At 39.6% G+C, this 21,538-nt stretch overlaps 1 protein-coding gene across 7 annotated transcripts; it reads right to left on the bottom strand.

The window, feature by feature from the left end:
- Positions 1–100: 100 nt before the first annotated feature.
- On the bottom strand, positions 101–19,589 carry tuft1b (tuftelin 1b). 7 transcript variants are annotated; one of them, XM_080295760.1, is made up of 13 exons: positions 19,284–19,589; positions 18,214–18,270; positions 6,301–6,378; positions 6,083–6,175; positions 5,892–5,963; positions 5,678–5,743; positions 4,671–4,754; positions 3,762–3,872; positions 2,371–2,594; positions 2,054–2,159; positions 1,671–1,754; positions 1,074–1,165; positions 101–968 (listed from the first exon to the last, which is right to left on the bottom strand). In XM_080295760.1, the coding sequence occupies exons 1-13, from the start codon at positions 19,392–19,394 to the stop codon at positions 896–898; spliced, it is 1,251 nt and encodes a 416-aa protein (XP_080151886.1). In that variant the 5' UTR covers positions 19,395–19,589; the 3' UTR covers positions 101–895. The 7 variants fall into 7 exon arrangements, with proteins under 7 accessions (XP_080151886.1, XP_080151888.1, XP_080151887.1 ...); XM_080295762.1 differs by lacking the exon at positions 18,214–18,270; XM_080295761.1 differs by lacking the exon at positions 18,214–18,270 and having other exon boundaries at positions 6,306–6,378.
- Positions 19,590–21,538: the final 1,949 nt, after the last annotated feature.

Genomic DNA, 21,538 nt, shown 5'->3' with positions numbered 1-21,538 from the left:
ATTATTGTCCCTGTATTTCCACTAGGTGGCGGTGTGAGGTCATAGAGGAAGGATATAGTAACCCATGATTTAAAAAAAAAAGCGCTGTAAATCAACTGAGTCAAATAAACCATTTCTTTTATTAAATTTAAATAAAACTGGACAAAGTTTACAGAAAAGTGACGCAGACTGAACTTCAGGGTATCTACACTCTTCACAGTATAAAGTAACTTTCTAAAAATATGCATCCTGGAGTGCAACAAGGTATTTGACAGGAAGAAGCAGCAAAGTCAATGCGAACAATGCATAATTATGTTAATAATCAAGCAAAAATAAGCGTAATTAAATATAACCTTTTAGCACAAAACATGCTTGGCCTGTACAATAAGCACGTTGAGGCAGTTAGTCTGTCACTGCGCAGCTAAAACAAGGTCAAACTTAAATCAAAATAGTATGACGATTGACCCAATCTCTCAGCTAAGCGTGAAACAAATTTTGTTGCTGACATCATAACCGCACGCCTGCTATTGGCAACGTGGTGCAAAGCACTGAGGAATTTGACCCTGAACCCCGAGAGTGACTGTGATCATGAAAACACTAAAATCACTGTGATTATTCGTGCATTCGACCCTAGACTAGCAACAGCGTTTAACTGACACGCCTTATAGTTTGACCTGTTGAAACAGCTTATTCAGATTCTGCATGGATCCCTGTTTGTTTTGAGGAAACCAAAAGAAGGTACAAAGAACAGCCCTAGAAGCAACAACGAAGTATCGACAGAATGTGCGTGAGGTCTGCTAAAACAGCCTTTATAAAAATACAATTAAAAGAAAATCACTGCAGAGCTGCATTTTACATATATGGTTAAATATATAAATATGTACACAGTATTTAACTCCTTTGGTTGTCTCTCCAATTATGATTTGATCTCAATGACTTTGATGAATGGGAGGGCTTTGCTGCTCTGAGTTGTCGGTGTCAGCGGTTTGCTGCACAGAGGTGGGGGAGAAAAAGAAATGTTAAGAGATTATTTTAGACATCTGACTGTAGGATGACTAATAGAAAGGACTGTAAGTTAGGAAGTGATGGCTCACCTGTAAACAACCTCTGGTTTGTTCTCAGTAGATGAGGGTGGAAGATCCTGGCCTGCCAGGTAGTACTCCATGTGGTCATGCATTTCTTTGTTCTGTAAACAGGAACGGGATTAACGACGTTAAACGGCGCATTCTTTCGGCTTGACACAGGCACAGCTTTACTTCAAACAACAAAGCCATTTTATATTTTCCTACTGTTGGCAAAGCCCATAAAAAGACAAAAACCTGACATCGATAGTCTGTTTATGGTTCTGTGACCAACACCTAATTTATTCTGATGAACTTGTAAATCTATAATTGCAAAAAATATAATTTCATTGAAATAATAGGCCAACGAATTTTTCTAACATGCCTGGGCACAGCCAGGAGCAAAAAGTGCATTTTTTTGAGCACCACCTTCTTTTATGTGTGCCATGTTTAAGGAACAACACAGGGGATAATAGACTCTTTTTATCATGAGATTTAAAAAGCTCATTTAAGAAAGCTACAGCTGTTTTTGATCATCTTTTGAGCAAAGAAAGGCTTTAAAAACAAAAGAAAACAGAGATAAATTCAGTGATTCAGCCTGTTTGCATTTTTTTTTAGAAAGTTCCTCACCTCTGCTTCCAGGAAAGCCACCTTCTCCTCCAGATCCCTGATGGCTCGATCTCTCTCCTGGAGAACCGTGCGGGAGTTCTGGAGCTGCGTTATAGATGCAACAAACAAACAATAAGAGACCGTATGAATAACACAAGATGCTTGTCTGCTTGAAGCAGATGCATCATCACTTATTTATCACCAGCGGTTCTGCTTCACCACATGCTTCCGCTTGGCTTCATCCCCCCAAATCAATTCTACTTCATGTGGCCGCCTCCTCAGAAATCACATTTTCTCATTAGTGGCTTCCTGTGTGTGTGTGTGTGTTTATGGGCAGCTTGCAAGTCTGTGTGTGTCTGTGTACACTATGCACCACCAGGCAACATCCTTATGTGCATAAATACCTGTTCGATCATGTGGCGGACCTTCCTCTGCTGACTCATTAACATGTCGTCAAGATGATGAATCTTTTCCTTCAGGACAGCCACCTCCTTCTCAAGCTCTGCACACCTGAAAGCAGATACATGAGAAAGCTTATATACAGTCAAGCACGTGAGTAAAAGATGTATTTCTCTTTTACTGCAGGACATAAAAGTGGCTTTCCCTTAAATAACGCAACATCAATCAGATAAGATTTTATAAGATGCTCTCTGGGCAGAGCCTTTCCTCATTATTGGTTTATTAGAAACTTCTTCTTTTATGAGTCTGCGTGCAGTCTTACCTTTGCTCCTTCTCTCCTGCTTCCTCTCCGCCTGCTTTAAGCTGCAGCAGCTCCGCCTCTCCTGCAGCCATCTTGTCTTTGAGGATGCTGTTCTCGATCTCCATGTTTCCCAGCAGCTTCTGCAGCTCCTCCACCTGTTGACCTCTCTCTGCAGACTGCTCCTCGGCCTTCTGCAGCCGCTCTGTCTGCTCAGCCAGCTGTGCCTGATACTCGTTTGATTCGGCCTGAGAGGAAAATCAAAGTGTGAGAACTTCCTTCTGGTGTGCTATAATATAAAGTTTGACCTGAGTCTGGTTTTCATTGATTTGATAAGGCCGATTCACTGCCACAGTTAGTATCCCTAAGATAGCTGAATTAACAAATTGTAACTCCACGTATTTTTTTCACTCATGTTGCCACCTGAGTAGAAAATGCGGCTTAGTTGGAATCCCCCCAGTTTCATTTTATTTGCACCTTTTTATTGCTTTTTGTTACATGAGATGTTCAAAGTGTTGAACTAGTTGAGGCAAAACAGTGCCTGCTCAGAAATTATGCATCTATTCTGAAGCTTGTCCCAGTCACTGGGTGAGAGGCGGCGTATACCTCGGGACAGGTATCCAATCTGTCTCCTTAGGGCTTCTTAGAAATGCTAAATTAATGATTCTAAGCTTTATTAATTTCTCCTGGCAGCATTAAAGAGAACCTGTTATGCATACAAAAATATTCTTGGACTCTACTAGAGTAGTTTTACGTGTTCTTGATCACAAACATGAGGTTAAACAGCAGATCTGTGTGCCCTGGATGACCATATTAAGGATATCCTCCCTCTATGATCCCACACAGAGCTACGAGTACAAAAATGCTGAAACTGAGCATTTAATGCAGTCTAAAGCCTGAGCTGCTGGCTCACAGGTATTGCTTGTACATACTTGACCTCACCACTTGAAACTTTCATTGTAACAAAGTACATTTGATATAAAAAAATCAGGATAATTGATCCCCTTTAGCTTGATAAGTGACTGTATGTTTTGTTTTTAAATGTATTGTTCTCGGCTATTTCTGTCTAAACTGAATTCAGTCAAAAAAATTAATGATTTAGATAACTTCCTAGTAAATAATGTCTCATATCCTCCTGTTGCGTAATTTTGTTTCGCTGGAGTCACTAACAGTAAAGAATTGCATATGTAAAGTAAAGTGTTTGTCTTCGGGCGGTGCCCCTACATGTCCTGACAGATGAATGTACTGCAGAGCAAAGATCCAAACAGTGGAGGATCACAAGATGAGGGATGAAATCCAAAGATAACACTGACAGATAACAAGGACGATTAAAGGAGCAAGAGAGCATCAGAGGGGTGAGTCATAGCTGCAGTGGACAGGAAGCTGTGTCACGTTACTCATCTCCTGATACAGACCTGCAGTATGTCGATCTCCTCCTGATGCTGCTTCTCCATCTCCTTCAGCTGAGCATACAGGCGTTTGGTCACCTCTCTGAGCCTCGCACTCTCCTCCTGATTATCCCCAACCTGAGAGTGCACACACACACAAAGAAAGTGCTCAATTAGATTTAATCTCACAAGCCTCTTGAACCAGAGGGCTCAACATGGGCTAACAAACTGATAAAAGAGGCTGCTGATAGGCCATTTGCTTTGTGTTTACAAGGCTGCATGGTCTAGCCTGAGGTAACAAAATCATTTAGACAAGGAGCTGTTAAACTCTACTCAGATAATCTTTTAACTCAAGGCTCCTATTTGGGAAGACAGAATGGTTTCCTCTACCGGAGACACAACACATCTAATGCACTGTGATACAATCTGAAACCACTTAAAGGGAAGTGTAAATTGATCCTACCTTACCTATATACGATACATAGAAGATACTGGGTTTGACTAGCATGCACACACACAAACACACACAAGCTTTCTTGCAGCGCCAACACTGCTTGCTTGGTAGATGGTGTTGAATTACAGCAGTTGTTATGATCCGCCAAGTCGAGAATAATGCATGGGAAAGACAATATCTTGTGTGTGTGTGGTAAGCTTTGTTATGAGCTGATGAAAGCCTGGGTAGCATTTTCTCTACAAAAGCAGGCAGTTGTCTGGTTTGAATCAATGAGGAACTGCTGCAGGGACAGGCATTTTTTTCCATCACGACTGTCATTTGAATAAAACTTTGAATGCATTCAAATGAACTGCAGCTGAAAGTGACTTCTTCCATTTCCCCATTTCATTCATCTCAGACTGATGAATAATCAAATGATAAAGGCTACACACGGGAGCGCCTCAGAAGAGGTCAGATAATTCTGCAAACTACGGCGAGCTTACGTAAGCATCAGTGTGGACGCCGTTGGCATTGATGACACCTGGTTGGCTGGTGGGTGCTTTGACTCTGAAGCCATTGGCTGGACGCTGAATAGGAAAAAGGAGCAAATGGGAGGAGGAATTAGTGCGGAAAAAGCTGCACATAAAATGGAACAGTTCAGGTCTACACAATTAATATTGTGATACGCTGTGTTTGTGTTTAAACCAAGAAGCAGGAGCACTAAGGTGTTACATAATTTGGGTATTCCATATGTCTGCTTTAAAGGCCATGCAGGTCTCGTAAGCCTCTTAGGTTAAGAGAAGGTGACCCACACGCACAGTTCAACACTCACAAAGACCAAGCAGCAACCTATGAAGCTCTAAAAGCTGCAGGTCCTGGAGTGACTGCACTCAAAGGTCACTTTCTATAGTCCCATGTTAAAAACATTACATTAAATTAAATTGCACTAAATACACCTATCAACTAATTACCCACGTTCAAATGCAGTTACAAGTTTATGCTCAATAATAACATCTTCTTTATCTGATATGCATTTGGTATTAAACTGAAGGATACAGGCAGATATTTCTGTCTTTGCAACTTAAAGAAATTGCATTCACATCGAAACCCTGCCAAATAACATCTAAACTAGGCAAGTAATTTTCCAGTTGTAACTCTTGCTTAAATATTCTATCATTTATATGGAGGCTATTGTTAACCACTAACTCTGCTCGGTTATTTGCATTTTACTTAGATGCTGCCACCTATTTTAAGGGCAAAGCTCATCTAAAAAAGCTTTTTATTTTATTTTATAAATGTCATGTAGATCTTGTAAAATTGGTAGATATTTACTGTAGATCTTTACTGTTTGGTCAGAGGAGGAAATTAGCCTTATATGCAGCACATATATATACATAACTTGTAATATACTTAACCTTTTGATCCTTTTAAGGCATTAAAATCACTATTCTTCCAAATTGCCGGACCAAAGATAATCTGTTGAACTGTTTCTGAGGCAGAGGGTGTGTACCTGGTTGTTGTTGCCATTCTGCCTGGCTGCCATCTGCTGTCTCAGAGTCTTCAGACAATACCTCACCTAAATACAAAAACACATCAGGCATTAAAAAGATGTGTACTATGCAGAACCACAGGTATACCCTTGACACAGCTGAACGCTGTGCTTAAAGAAACACACTCTGCTTTCCACCAATAGCTTTTCAGCTTTGACTTGTCCACACACTGACCTCCTGAATCTGGGACACCTCGTCCGTAAGCATCTTGACGCTTTCTTCCGGTGGGTTTTTTCCAAGGTAAAACTGGATGATACAGTGACCGCAGCATGTTAGATAATATGACTGTAGTTCAGTTAAAACTGAAGTGTTGAGTTGCTCAAACTTTATCAATAAACATGAGCAAGCAAAACAAGCTCACATACTTTGATGACTTCAACTTCTATGTGAGGTCTGACTTCAACTTCGTCTTCCTGCCCTTCAGGTTTTTGCGGCGGCGCAAATTCTATGGTGCTCTCCTACATTCAGTATAAAAAAACAAAAACAAACACAAACCCTCATATGTATATATCAAACTTCCCATTCTGCATTCCTCTCTTTCTCTCAGTTAACAAATAGTTTTAAAACTGCTTTGAAGTTGTACCTTACTGTTGTGCTGTTGTGAGGTGTTGCCTGTCTGGTCTCGACGTTGTAAGCTGAGTCTAAGCTGCCTGCAACGGTCCTGAAATGAAAGATGAGATAAGATGTGCTAAATGAAGCATCGGGAAATGAAGCAGGGCTCAAAATGAAAGTCTCAACTGAAAGACAGGGTGGAGCTGAAAGCCAGAGAGAGAGAGCGTTTTTTTTTTAAAACTTCCCCTTTATTGAGGTTTCTCCTTGGATGCCACACAGCTAAACTGTGAAGCCTAGCAACCGCCAATGAGGAAACATTTCCACTCTGCCCTCGTGGCCAAGTCTGGTGATTATGATCAAACACTGGAGAAAATGAAACCAAGGCTGACCAGTCAGGGACAAAAATATCACAACTCAAAACATCCGTGACTGCTTAGTCACTCCAGAGTCAACGTGTCGCCTTGGCAACGGAAACAGAAAATACGGAGATTATTTGTCATGCAGGCTTTTATAAACTAAAGTTTATATAATACACACACACACACACACACACTGGAAATTCCAGAAAGATTCAGATGGTTTGACTAACATAACTCATGGCCAACGTAATTCACTGTAACTGTCCATCTCTTCTATTGTATTCTAGTCTGTCCCACTCATTTTTATAGTATCTGTTCTGTTTGGTTTGTTTTGATCAGTGCATCATGCCTTATGTTTGATCCGAGAGATGTGACCTCTTCTCTTGAATCTACTGCAGTGCATTGCATTCTATTTTGTAGATATTGTTATATATGTGTATACTATTCTATTCTATTCTATTATTTTGATATATCGCCTACTTATATTTCAGTTCAGTTCTAGTTAATTCTGCTCTCTGAATGAGGCAGTAGGAATCCCAGTAAATGTGCCCTTGTGTGGATCATCTCCTTAAACTGTCCTTGCCAGTTATTGCTGCAATAGTGTTGCATCTTGTTGTCCTAATAAGGCAGACACTCCCGCCAGTGAGAGTACTCTTTCACTGGAAGTACGTGTCATTGTGTGCTGATCATGACTCTTTAATCTACGCTCACATGCTAATCAGCGTGACTTGCTGTAGTAATTCGTTTTTGAGGGGTACTTTTCATTTTTTTCTCCCACAAACATAGACACAAATACATTTAACTCACCCGAGAAAGTCAGCTAAACCCACCTGTGATTTTAGTCAAACCACATAACAAACAAATGCTTAATATTGTAAAAACACGCACTTGTGTGGGCAGGGATAGCTCAGTAGGTAAAGTGGTCGGCCCATGATCGGAAGGTCGGCGGTTCGAATCCACTTAACGGCTACCCTGAGGTACCCCTGAGCAAGGTACCGTCCCTACACACTGCTCCCCGGGCGCCTGCTTAGTGGGCTGCCCACTGCTTCACAGAGTGAATGGGTCAAATGCAGAGAAAAACAAGTAATTTCCCCATGGGGATCAATAAAGTATCCATTATTATTATTGTCCTTGGGAACACCCATTTAGTAGGATGAAGGTGTATTTGTGTTGCTTTAGTCCAAGTATGCAAAGAAAACAAACGGTTTAGTCCTTTTGACAAACAAAATCCCCTGAAAGTGAAGGATAACACTCTAATTGCTGGTGAGCTACGTAACAGTTCATTTTTATCTTATCTCCAAATCCACTATGTCTGGAGTGTATAGCTCATGTATAGTTTGTCCCCACCCTACAGTATATGAGCATATGGAGTGCTTAATATGCTAAGACATTGTGTAGGCCGAGCTCCTGTGAAAACACTGTGTGCTTTGTGGTTCTGCTGTGCACACTGTCATCAGTGGCCTTAATTAAATTCCGTGTGGGCGTGACCACAGAGGGCAACAGGTAGCTGCAATAATGGCGCACAGCTTAAGAGCCTGAGGCAAAAATAAAGCTCTTGCACTGTAACTGTCTTCTTCGTTTAGTTTAAAAACTTGAACTTGTAATCCTGTAGTAAATACCCAAAACTATTACTATTATGACAAAAGGCTAGAATATGCTGAGTTAGTTCAAACACTCCTAATAGCATGAGTTTGAGGTATGCTGATTTGTTTACTTGTATTGCGTACACCAGATGTTTACAGCTGCTGTTCACTGATTTACTGATCCCCACATAAATATGTTTCTCCAGTTCCAGCCTCCTGTTTTCCATCACAAAGGTATTTTAGCTATTTCACAAGCATTTGAGATGCTTGTGTTTCACAAAATGCAAAGAGAGCAAAGAACCAGATGTTTCTCCCTCTCTGGTTCTGCAAAAGAATGCCATAAAACTCCACCTGAATCATATTTTACATTTACACGCTATTTGTTCTATAATATTCTCACTATTAATACCACCCTGTTTCATCAGTGGCACCCAGCATGCTTTTGAAATAATTTAGTAATGTTTCTCACACATTGTTCCTACTTACACACCTTTAATTTGCTTGCAGTGAAAATGACACCTGAGAGGCACTGACACGTACTCTACATACCACAGTCTGTCGTCAGCTTTAAGAAAGCATTACTTGTGAGCACATGGACACACATACTCGAGATATAAGGGACACAGTGTAATCCTAAACAAGCTCGGGGTTTAAACTTGAAAGGCACTTTTAGTCAAGAAAACCAGATGGAAAGTAGAACACATCCTAGAATAAGATATTTTGCTCTTTTTTCTTACAGATTTTGTTTCACATACAATAACTGGCAAATTCATTAGTCAGCCATGCCTTCTTTCCTGTGAAATCCCGTTTAACCGTGTCAGGCTTCCAGTAATTCTGTGGCAAGGCAGTTGGGGGTACGCCCACTGACTGCTGGTGGTTTGTTGATTAGTGGCTGCTCATCACGATGGTCACTGGGATAAAATGAAACTGTGTGACTGAGTGGAAACAGATTTCGGATTCTGGAGTGTTTCGGTGCATGCATGAACATGCCACGTTAAACAACGCATCAAATGTGGGGAACACATTTGGCTACTGACGTAAGCGACCAGTTCTCTGTTTGCAATTCAAACAAATGGCTTAGCTTGAATGGCAGCTCTCAGAGCGCGATTGTGCCACCTGAAAACCATCAGCACAGAGGCGGTGAGAGGTAAGCCAAGTCTGAAACTTTGATCTGAGGGAGGGACACCTCAAGGGCTTTGCTCTCAACAGAGACGCAGGCAGGATCATGGGACAGGCGCACCCTGGGCGGAGCTGGCAGTGTTATGTTTTAAAAGTATCACCTATAGAAATATCTGCCTTAGACAGAATGCTAGGAAACCAGATGTCACTCTCTTTATGGCGAACAAAGAGCCAGAAAGAAAATAAAGAAAACTCAGCTGCAAAGTTTCTTTTCAGGAATCACCCCAACACTTAAAAAGTCCCAAAGCCTTGTTGCAAGTTGTTGCTTGTAAAAACTTCTGTCTGCACCTGCCAGTAAGTGTGCACTTTGCTAACATCACAGCTTAGCCGAGTGGAGACACCATCATTGTTGTAAAGCCTGCCACTAGCACAAGGGTCTTAGATGGTCTTTTCTGCAGAATGATACACTTGCCAGGGTAGTTTGTGAATTTAAATCTAAATGTCCCATTAAATTTTGTTATATTTAAAAGATTTGTACAGCTATCTCCTAAACTGGATGACTTGCATAGACTTGCATTTACAGATTGTTCGATATAGTTCCACATCATCAGAGCTACACAGCTCCACTATCTACATGTATCTGCTCTATGGGCATGAGCTAACTCACGTTTTTAATGAACATAATTTAAAAAAAAAAACCTTTCATCTGCTCTGTGCGTTTACAGTGCAGATAATAATCTGCTTCCACTCTTGAGACAAAGAGGCAGACACTTGGGAGAGCAGCTTCTCCAGGCTTGTCTGTGCAGCTCAGGGCTTCTGTAAAAGCCTGACCTCATATAACTTCAAAGCCTTAAGAACCCAGAGCGTGCAAAGTCAAGTAGCCTTTTTTGCACAAAGAAATATTATCTTTACAAATATAACTGTTTCATAAGGTGGGAAAGCTCATGAAAATAGTTTAACTGATCATATCAGAGCCACTGAGGGACGTGCTTTTCTATGGGAGTTGATTGATTTTCCTTTAAAGGCATGGAACAAAGCACCATTAAATAACTGTTTTGTGCAACATGAAGTAGAACTAGCAGTCTGCAAGTAATCAGCCAAAAGCTCATGCTTCAGACTGTGCTAAATGTTTTGTTTCAGGCAGTTTTTGGGTTTTTTTTGCTCTTGGCACTGTGTGATGTCACAGTTCTGGCTATGAGAACAGCACTCTTAACCACGTGGCATTCGAACTTTTCGATTTGGTGCGTGAGAGCACAACGGCATTAACAATTACTAACAATTTAGTTACTAGTTAAACAAATTATTACGAATCTCAGTGCTGTGACACTAATAAAGACGTGAAACATTAAATGCAAAAATGCAAACAAAGTGCTGAGATAAAGGTTCTGGTAAAAAGACAAACTGTAGCTTAACTGTGTAACTGAGCAGCAGCAGAGAGCCCAAAGGGAGAGTCTGTTTTCTGTCTCTAATGTCCTGCATTCAGCATAAAAAACAATGGAAGTGGAATACTGAGAGGTGCCAAAGCTACTGTATGCATTTCTAGTTCTTTCTACCTCCTTTAGTGGAGGGTGTAACTTCAGTGATTCATATAAAAGGATGAAAACAGCTCATATTGTGGAGATATGGAGTTTACTACTATATAAGAAAAGAAGTAATTTGACTGGAGGAAAGAAAAAAAGAATTTTATTTAATGGAGATCATTTTTTTAACAGTGATCAAAATAGTTAATTATTCCTAAACCCGTAAAACTGTTAACTGAGCAGATTAAGATTGGCTTATCTCAGACCAGAACACAAAAGCATGAGGGGGACTTGGACAGTGTAAGCGGAGCGGAGCAGAATTAGGTAGTCATTATCTCTGAAGCTGAGATGATCAAAGACTCAACAACACTGCAGATCACATCATCATTATTGGAACAGACTCACAGGAGACATGAAAACAGCTGTTTATAAATCTGTCCAGCCTGACTCATGAGTACTGATTAGTAGGTGGCATCACAGCTTCCCCTATACGAGTCTGGGCTACCAGAGCATCCCTCTATCGCCGGTGACCTTACACAATCAATAGAGGAGCGTCCCACCAAGGGGGCAACTAACTCCTCCATGACTGCCGTTCACTGATCTGGAGATGATGTCATAGTGAAAGGATAGAGCAACACCGAATAAAGGATCAGCCACTCAGAGATCATTGAAGCAAGCTAAAAACATTGGAAAGGGAAAACCAGGCCGAGCAGTAACTCACAGCAAGACCCCCCGAGTTCACAGCCATGTGTGAAACCTACCCATCTCCACTACCAGTCAAAACAGACGTGTTTTATTACTAAGCAACAGGCTAAACACCTTATGAATGAAGACGTAATTATCTGCTTAAAACAAGTTTTTGTTATCCGCAAATCCTGCTCCACCAGATCGCGCACGCCATACACATTATAGGTATTAATATAGACTCGTCTCATGAATAATCCCCAAAGAATATTGAGCTAATACAATGAAAGCTGAATCATTTTTTTCATGACACAAGAAAACAACTGACAAATAGGAGGTGTCACTTTTACAATTACTTTTATGTAACAAGTTAAATACCGCTGCTAGCACGCAGGAGGTGAGAAGAAACTTAACAGAATCAGGTCAATTCAGATTGAATAATAAAAGTTTGGTGGTTGCTTTTCGGAGAAATCGTGCTGATCAAACAGACGGCAATGTTCATTTAAAGAATTTCCTTGCAGAGATCATGTATCGACTGGTCTACTGGGAAGACAAAGCTAAATGAATCATCTGCCAACCACCGCTCTATACTTCACCATGCAAAAGCAAAATATTACAACCACAAGAACCATCACAGACTTTACCCTCATAATAATCACCATGATAATAATCACCATGCCACTTTATCTCACAAAGAATCACACTTACATCTACCTGGGCTGAGAAAGTTGTCTAGGACTTTTCCCGGGGATGATCAGGCAGCTGCGATCCAGACTGTCTCTATCTGTGTGACTAAGTACATGGGAAGCCACGGCTGTCTTGCCTTACATGGCTGGGCGAGGCTGCATCAGCTGCCCAACCCTTTTCCCCCCCCCTCCAGATTATTCTCCCGTCAGAGCTACAGCGAGAGCGCCAGTTCAAGGAGGCATGCAGTTCAGAGCTTCCCTGCAGGACTGTGATGTTAAATACAGCATGGAAAAAACTGGAGGGAGCATTTCCACTGATTAGATTATAGGGGAGACCGGGGATAGTTGTAACATTTTTGACATTTCTGTCTGTAACTTGGAGCTCTTTTAAGGTAGTGGATTCAAAATGTAATGCAAAGTATTTACATGTCTCTGCTATTAAATAGTGCAGCTATTTTCTCTGCAACACAATTACCCATTGCATGGTATGGTCTCAAACACAAAGAGTGAAATGTTACAATTAACCCCATAGTCTGGGTTAGTTGTAACATATCCTGGGGTGAAATGTAACACAATGAAATAAGGGTACTGACAAAATATTAATATGTAATCTTTGTTTATTCAACACATGAATGCACTTAGAGCCATTAATGTAGCTATGTGTGTGTGTGACAGAATGCAGAAATCTAGCTTTTGAACATATCCCAAACCCCCAAAAAAGACAAGTTATGGAATTTTCTGCAACTGAATATTTCATTAATTTTGGTTGGTCTTCCTTGAGTTTGGCCTCATTGGCTCAGTGGGCATTATAACCTACAACTCTTGCACCAATTTTGAACATAACAATGAACCTGAAAAAATGTAGTTGTTCACCAGCATCGCAATTCCATTACTTTTTATCATGGCTTACCTTGGTGTGGTTTGCAAAGTGCTTCAGAAAGATGAGGAAATCTGTTTCTTGCACCCATCCTGATTTATTTCCACTACCAGTACTTCCTACTGGTCCATCTCTGACACAGTGGTCTGCATAATGTATGTGTGGGAACACAAACAGTGGAGGAATTGTGTTGCCAATGGCATTAACCGCATATACAAAAGCGACCAGTGAACCTCTCTCTGCTGATGTCGTTGCCCCAACTTGTTTAATATAAGTTAAAGTAATAGTGTGGTAAGTTGTAACATCTGCATTATTGTTACAACTGACCCAGACTCCTATAGCCATGAACTAGCTAACATTACAGCCAATGGCTAAAACATTAGCACTAAAGACCTACACAGAATATATCCCCATAGACATACAAATAACATAATTTAAGTTTGATGAGTTTAACTGCAAAGCAGATAATGCTATTAGAAATTGAAATGAAGTAGAAAAACTTACTTTTTGGCATACAAATTACTTTTTTTGGTGTTAAATTGTCTGTGTTTGACAAAATGTGCTGATTTTTCACATGTGATAGCAGAACTGAGTTGGGCATGCACAGGATGAGTCACATCATTTGAAACTTAGCCCTGATTGGAGAAATTGGAAGTGTTACAACTGACCCACATTACAACTATCCCCGGTCTCCCCTACAGAACTGTGGACTAAAAACTTTGTTGGCGTTGAATTTAAACAAATATTACAATGATCAGCTCGAGTCTAAACATAAGAACCTACTGAGCTTTTGTTTTAACATCTTTTGTTGATGAATGTGACAAAGGAAAGCAGTTTACATACACTCATCATGGGTATGAATGTCACGCTAATTTTGGGCATTTAATGATTTCTTTGATCTGTTAGTATCTTAATGTACGCATGAGGAATGACCTCATTTATCTGCCACATAGTGACAGTGGTAGTTTGCAGCACACTGAGGAATGTGTTAAGAGTTACATAACAGAGATGAATGAAGTATCTTTATATAACGAGTTACTGGCACGGTGCGTGTGTGCAGAGCAAACAAAACCATGCAAACAAAAGTCAAATGCTGCACCGACCAAATATGTTCATGTTAGTGCATGTTTATCCAGCTATCTTTGACTTAGTACGCACATCTCCTAAATGATATTAATCCTGATATTCTGTTACATAACGTGTTTCGTGGCCATTTGAAGCTTATAATGAAGCCACAGTTCAACTTACAATCAACTAATCATTTGTTTTGTCAAATGAGGAGACAGCAGACCATCTAAGAAGGACTCTTAAACATGCTTATTTTATGGTTTCTTTGTTATTTTTTGTTAGTAAACTAATGATCTAAATCTTCTGGTTTCCTGTTGGACAGTACAAAATCATCAATTGACATATTTAGTCTTTGGAAAGTTGTGCAGGACCATTTTCACAATTTTAAACAATATGGGGTTTCTACTTTTATAGAGTATCAACAAAGCATTTTTACTCATGTTTAACATAGGGAAAAGTCATATATACACGTGCTCTGATTTAGTGATATATGTACAAACATATGTAAAATCCCCATATTCTTTCACTAACTTCTAAGTGCTGCTTTAACCTCGGTTCACTGTCTTCCAGCTGTCATTGTCATTCAGTTGTTTTTGTTGATGTGTAAGTAGTGCCAACATAACCTTTAGACGTGTTTGCAATACAAACAAAAGACTTGCATGCGATCTCTCCCACGTCGCTCTCCAAGTATATCGTGGAGCTAAGAAAACCACATTGGAATCCAGCTAAGGTATTTTAATAACAACCTTACCTAGAATGCGCTTGTTGTTCACATCATGTTCACACACATGACACAAGAGACCCTAAAATTACCCTTAAATTACCGTTACCATTACTTAATACAAAATAAACCTCTAAATGTATTTAAATGGGTTATTTGAGGTCATGTTTAAGATGAAAAAACCCATGTTTTCTCTGCCTGATATATACAATATACAGTACACAATATACAATATACCCAAAGGCTCTTATCCTGGGGTGTCAAACTCCAGGCCTTGAGGGCTGGTGTCCTGCAGGTTTTAGATCTCAACCTGGGTCAGCACGCCTTAATCAAATTATTAGTTCATTACCAGGCCTCTGGAGAACTTCAAGACATGTTGAGGAGGTCATTTAGCCTTTTAAAGCAGCTGTGTTGGATCAAGGACACATCTAAAACCTGCAGGACACCAGCCCTCGAGGCCTGGAGTTCGACACCTGTGGGTCTCAGGCTCTCTGAATAAGAAAACTGGGAAGATTTTTGAGACAAAAAACTAACATTGCACTTTTACTTCTAGCTATAAAACTACAATAAACCGCCTTAAATTGTTTCTGATGGCACTAAACCTATTCTAAAAAGTCATAGCTGTAACTCTTTCACATTAGGTGGCCTTAAAATACATTTTTATGATGTAAAATAATCTAATATCGGCTATATTGGTGGATTTTCTTTTTGAAAAGTCGGGGGGAAAAGAACAGTCAATTCAAGGTGCTTTATGTTGAAAAGTAAAGATTTTGTATTCTGGGGAAAAACTCAGTAACCCCATATGAAGATGCACTTTGTGACTGCGGGAAGAAAAAGTCTCTTTTTACAGGAAGAAATCTCCAACAGAGGCAGCAATCTGACACAGCCGGTTTGGGAATGAGGTAGGGAAGAGAAGATAAAAGAATAGAGAACATAAGGAGGCAGGACAAAACACAGACAGGAACAATGTTCTTTGGACAGATTAAACCAAAATTAAGATGTCTGGCCCTAATGCAAAGCACTACATCTGGAGAAAACTAAGCACAGCATATCAGCACAAACACATCGTATTATTTGACAGGCATGGTTGTGAAGAGGCAATTCAGAAAATGAAATAATTTGGTTGCTTTTATTTACTTTTTCAGCAATTTATTTCACCGGTTACTTAACTGAATGTGAAAACACTGCTGTCTTCTCAGCTGCATGCATCTGCTGAGACTATAGTCAAGAACGATCTCAGAACAGTCCACACAAACAAGATCCCCTCCAAACCACAAACAGTTCTCATATGAATTTGTTGCACCAGATCTATCAGTAGAGGGAGAAAAGCTTGAACAGCCTGAGTGCATTTGTTGGGAAAGATTTCTGCTTCCTGCCAAGAGTCTTTATAAACAAATTATCTGTTCACTCGCGCTGCCACCATGCACCACATGTGGCATCACAACAGGACTCGACACGTATAAAATCATTGATTTGAAGCACTAAATTAATTTAACCGAGATCTTGACAGCATCACGCAATGTTTAATGTTTTACTTGGCAGATTCACAATAAATAGTTGTCATTTTATATCTACAAGGAAGCATCTCAAGAAAACAATGCGCAAGACAGTTGGAAGAAAAAAAACTGATTGATTGCCAGTGATCATATTTCTACTTAACTACCAAACCAACAAGTACCGGCACATTCTTAATGAGCGCTGTGACGCTCAGAGTTCCCTGTAAATTTGACTTTCTTGAATGTCCGGTCACCTGCTTTGTCATCCTTCTACAATGGCTCGAGAGATTACAGTTACTGTATCTGTAATAAAAAACAAAAACAAAATAATTGTTCACTGGTGTTTAATGAGTTGATAGCGTTTACATTTCCCTTGTGTGAACACATCAGTTCATTCTTAAAAAGTTTATTGTATATGGTCACGGTTAAGGTTCATGTGTAGCACTTCCCTTCTCTACTTGATCACTCTAAGCATTCCCAAAAGCACTTCTTTATACATGTAAGTGCTTTCTATGTAAACATCATACACACACATTCACACGCAACTCAGTTTGAGAAAGACTGGAGCAGCCAAGGATCGAACCAGCTTCTGATTGGAAGAGGATCCGTTCCACTTCCTGAGCCCATGAGAGCAATATTGGTGTATCTACAATGGTAGTGCTTATTTTTCTGTGCAGGCGAAGTTATTAATAAAACTAAAGTCAAGCAACAAGAAGCACTGCAATACAGTGGCTGGACTTGCTTGAGATTTTTTTATTCTTTGAAATCACAGAACATTTGGAATTACTTTAAATGCTTTTATTGCTTAGATTTTGATTTCTTATACACCAGGAATATTGCTATATGTGACATGAGAAGTATACTACCTTTAGAAGTTGTTGATGCAGGTGCAGCATCACAGTTTTGGTTTGGATTGCCATATGTGCTATTAAATTCTGCTTTAAAATATATATGTGCTGCAGTTAGCATTATTTATAGTCTATTTATAGTAGTCAAATTTCTTTCTGCAGCTTCTATAGGATACAGCAGCAAGTTTTTAGTCCAAAGGTGGGTAATTAATTTCCTTAAGAAGCTTATAAAGAGATGAAATGAATATTGGTTAATTTCACCAGTTAAATAGTTTCTCATGCAGCTCCTTGGGGAAATTAATTGCCCACCCGTGATCTACACTATTGTCGTGTCCCTTGATTGAAGTGACTTCAGCATTGGTGGTCAGCCCACATCTTTTGCCATTATTCCACTTTTTAAGTAAACAACAAGAAAAGTAAACACTGCATCATATATTGAGTACCTCAGCACAGGTGAGTTATTTATTTATTTAAAATAAGAGTCATTAGTTAAATAGTCGTAGCTTATAATTAACAGTGTTGGCGGTCTAAGGTGAGTAGAAGGGTTTACTCAAATTTTTATTAAGTATTACTAAAAATGTTCACGATCATGTCCCCACACTGTTAGAGAAATATAGACATCAGTCCAAGGATCCTAAGTCTCATCTTAAGTGATGTTGTTAGATTTGCCATCTTTATAAAAACAGTCTGCGTTGTGTTCAGCAAAGGAAACGTGATGCAAATATGGTGAACGAGGATGAGGAAGGATAGATTTTTGCTTTAACGTCACATTATTTTACATAGTTCATGTGAGGTTGTTATTATTATTATTATTTGCGGGTAAAAGTTTCGCTTTCATATGAAAAACTGCTCTTAAAAATTGGGAAGTCTAATGGGAACTATGTCATTGTGGACCAAAATGTGCCCAGTATGAAATCCGGGTGAGTGCAACGCTAAACTTAGTAGTTAGTGCTTTTAAACCAGTGTCACGCAGCATCACTCACTTTAGTTTCGTCGTCCTCTTCTCCCTTTTCCACCGCCCGCGTCACGCCGCCGCTCATCTTCTCGTCGGGAAGTGTCGACAACACATAAAAATAAGTGAAAAATCAGAGCTGTCCAAAGTTACTGGACACGGTTTCTTTGACTACTGTGTTTTTACAGACTCTGCTCTTCGCGAGTAACTGTTAAATACGACACACGCCCGTGGAGAGGTGGAGAGACCTGGACCCCGCTGCGCTTCTGCCTCCCTCTGCCGTCTGTCTGACTGTCCAGGTGCTAAAGTAAAGCAGACCTGCCTACCTTATGCAAGTGGAATGCACTGAACCACGGTGTAGCCCATATTTACAATTGCTGACATATTTTCCAACATGACCATTTTTATTTTGGGCTTAAAGCTGTCTGTATACTTACTCATATTTCAGTGTTTTTCCTAGACACGGGATATTCTTCTTCTTCCCATAATAATAATAGTGGATATGATGACGAGTATCTTAACGCTACTCGACCTATATGCTATTTAACACATTTCTCTTTCAAGGCACATTAGCAATCATTAAGGTTTCTTGTCTTATAATGGATTATTTATGAATGAATACAATGTTGTCACTAATGCTGAATGAATGAATATAAATGAATGGCTATGTCTTATTTGCCACAATGTAAAAATCATTATTTGCCCTTATAAATATGAAGAAATAAATATGAGTAAAATGCATCTGAATTTTTCCGTTTTAATATTGTGTAAACAATTTTCGCGATTTTCATTTAGTTAGTTTAGTTAGTCTCTTTTATATTGAAACAATTGGATTGCATGTATAAATAAAGGTTAAATAAAATAAAAAACTGAAAATATGTAAATATATAAAATAAAAGTTTTATTTACTCATATAATTAAGCAATAAAGAGCACATGCTTGGTACAAACTGACTGTATGCCAATTAATTACATGTAATTTGACCGGATTCCGTTGAATTGAACGTTTTACGTTCTTGTGTAACAAAATTATATGGAAAATTCAAGTGCATGGTGATGGCTTCTTTGCTTTCGAGCACATTTTATTTAAATATTGTCTAACCTCTGAGAAGTTGATGCCACCTCCATCGGACAGGTATTTGGTGGCACTTCTCCTGGACCATGGCATTTTGTGTCCAGCCCCCTGTCTGATCTTCTTCCAGAAGGAGCCCATACGCCGTCTCTCTTCATCTGTCTTGTCAAAAATGTTTCTCTTGCACTTCCCTGTGATATGTCCCAGTAACACAACAGTGCTGAAAGTGCAGGATCTGCTTCTTCTACACCACAGCTAATTCTGTGCTAGACCTGCAAAGAGGATATAGTCCTGTTTAATAACCATCCTGCCCTGCAAGGAGCCACCTCTCTTGAGGCCTACACTGTAAACAGGTTGAGTAACAGCAAATATATCCCGCTGTAATTGGATTTACAGGAAAACTGCTGTAACTGCATTTTATGTTAATTTGCTTTAATTATGTTTTATTCAATCTCTTTTGCATTTAGTAACAAAGGCTTTGAAACTTTTATTTTGACGCCAGGACTGAAACATCAGCCCAGATAAGTTTTCTACTTAGCATCTAGAATATGAGAGCCCTGGATCAAACAGAACATGTAACAATTCACTAACACTCTAACTTAGGTGATCATAAATTCATATAAAACATCCCGCCATATGACCTCTTACCTAAAGCTATCAGAGGCTCTATTTTCCTGTTGTCACTTGCACCCAGGAAGGTGTGGGATTAAGGGAAATGACTTTACCTTATAGACAAACTAAACTAGAGATTAAACCATATAATCCCACATTATTATTTTCCTACAATGTCCTTCCGCTCCAGTTGCTGTTTTGCATCCTGGCTTCAGACACCACTGTTACATTATTTGTCATTCACGCTTGTTTGCTCCACGACACCTGCATAAAAGTAACCACTTTGTCCACATGACCGAAATACAATGAAGGCCGTTGTAAATATAGAACGGCGGCTTTGTGAGAGGAGCTCCTGGAGGTCAACAGACTTCTGATGAAAATTCCAAAGGTAGCTTCTTTGGAAAGGTTCAACCCACGACAAACACGCACTGGCTTTCATGCATAAATGGTTTTTGTTATTCTTTGCTACCTTTGTACACTGTGCACTATAAAGTGTGTAGGTTATTTTAAAGCCTCTTTTTCTCCCACACTGAAAAGCTTGACAATAATGGAAGTTGTGGTCATGTCACACATGAGTGATCTCACTGTAAAATAACTCTGGTTAGGACTTTAGACAGGGGTGAGTAATATATGCTCAGCTCTTGCGTTGAGCTCACATGTATATTTGGACTGCTTTGTGTTTTACATGTTCTCACTGGTACTATAAATTCCTTTGATGTTATGTACTTAGATGAGGAGAAGCGCTCCATATAATTACAACTAGCGCTTGTAAACGATGCCTCTTACTTTCTCGCAGCTCGCTGATCTATTTTCATGCCACTCCTATTTTAAATGCAGAAAATTATATGATGTGCAGTTGCGTAATTTATTTACACTTAAGCGTTCAGACAAAGGCTCTATCATTAAGTGTATCCAGTCAGCTTCACTGGTTCTAATTTGAGGATAGTACATTAACAAAACAAAAAAAAAAAAGGAAAAACTAAGCCTGCCTTTCTTCACTAAGGAGAAAGACACAGACGTTTAAAGAAGTGGAGTCCCTGGAACAGCTTGATGTCTTTGGTAATTACAGTAAACCACCTTAGGATTACAGGCTGAGTCTCTAGGAAGAAAACTTAGCCAGAGCTAAAAGAAAGACTCAGCTGAGCTATTCAGAGAAGAGAGAGAATATCATATAATATCTTCAGGGGAAGACACTGATACTTGACATTTGATAGTGGATTATGATCTCATCTTCATAGCACTTATTCTGCAGAGTCATTTATGATTTTAAATAAGTTTGATTTGGAAAATAATTAGTTTCTTCTTGTGAAATAATCACCCCCTCAAGTTTAAACAAGAATGTGAATGTTCTCTCAAACTCCCTGACTTCTACACTCACCGGCCACCTCATTAGGTACACCTGTTCAACTGTTCAACTTTTGTTTAACACAAATATCCAATTAGCCAACCACACGGCAGCAACTCAGTGCATTTAGACACGTAGATATGGCTAAGACGACCCGCTGAAGTTCAAAGCTAGCATCAGAATGAGGAAGAAAGGTGATTTAAATGACTTGGCATGATTGTTGGTGCCAGCTGGGCTCGCTGGCTCACCTCAGTATCTTAGAACTTGCTGATCTACTGGGATTTTCACACACAACCATTTCTGGAGTTTTCACTGAATGTTCAGAAAA

This window comes from Astatotilapia calliptera, chromosome 22, assembly GCF_964374335.1.
Source record: "Astatotilapia calliptera chromosome 22, fAstCal68.1, whole genome shotgun sequence".
Classification (NCBI taxonomy): domain Eukaryota; kingdom Metazoa; phylum Chordata; class Actinopteri; order Cichliformes; family Cichlidae; genus Astatotilapia; species Astatotilapia calliptera.
The sequence above is the reverse complement of the archived record's forward strand: the minus strand, read 5'-3'. Positions and strand labels throughout refer to the sequence as shown.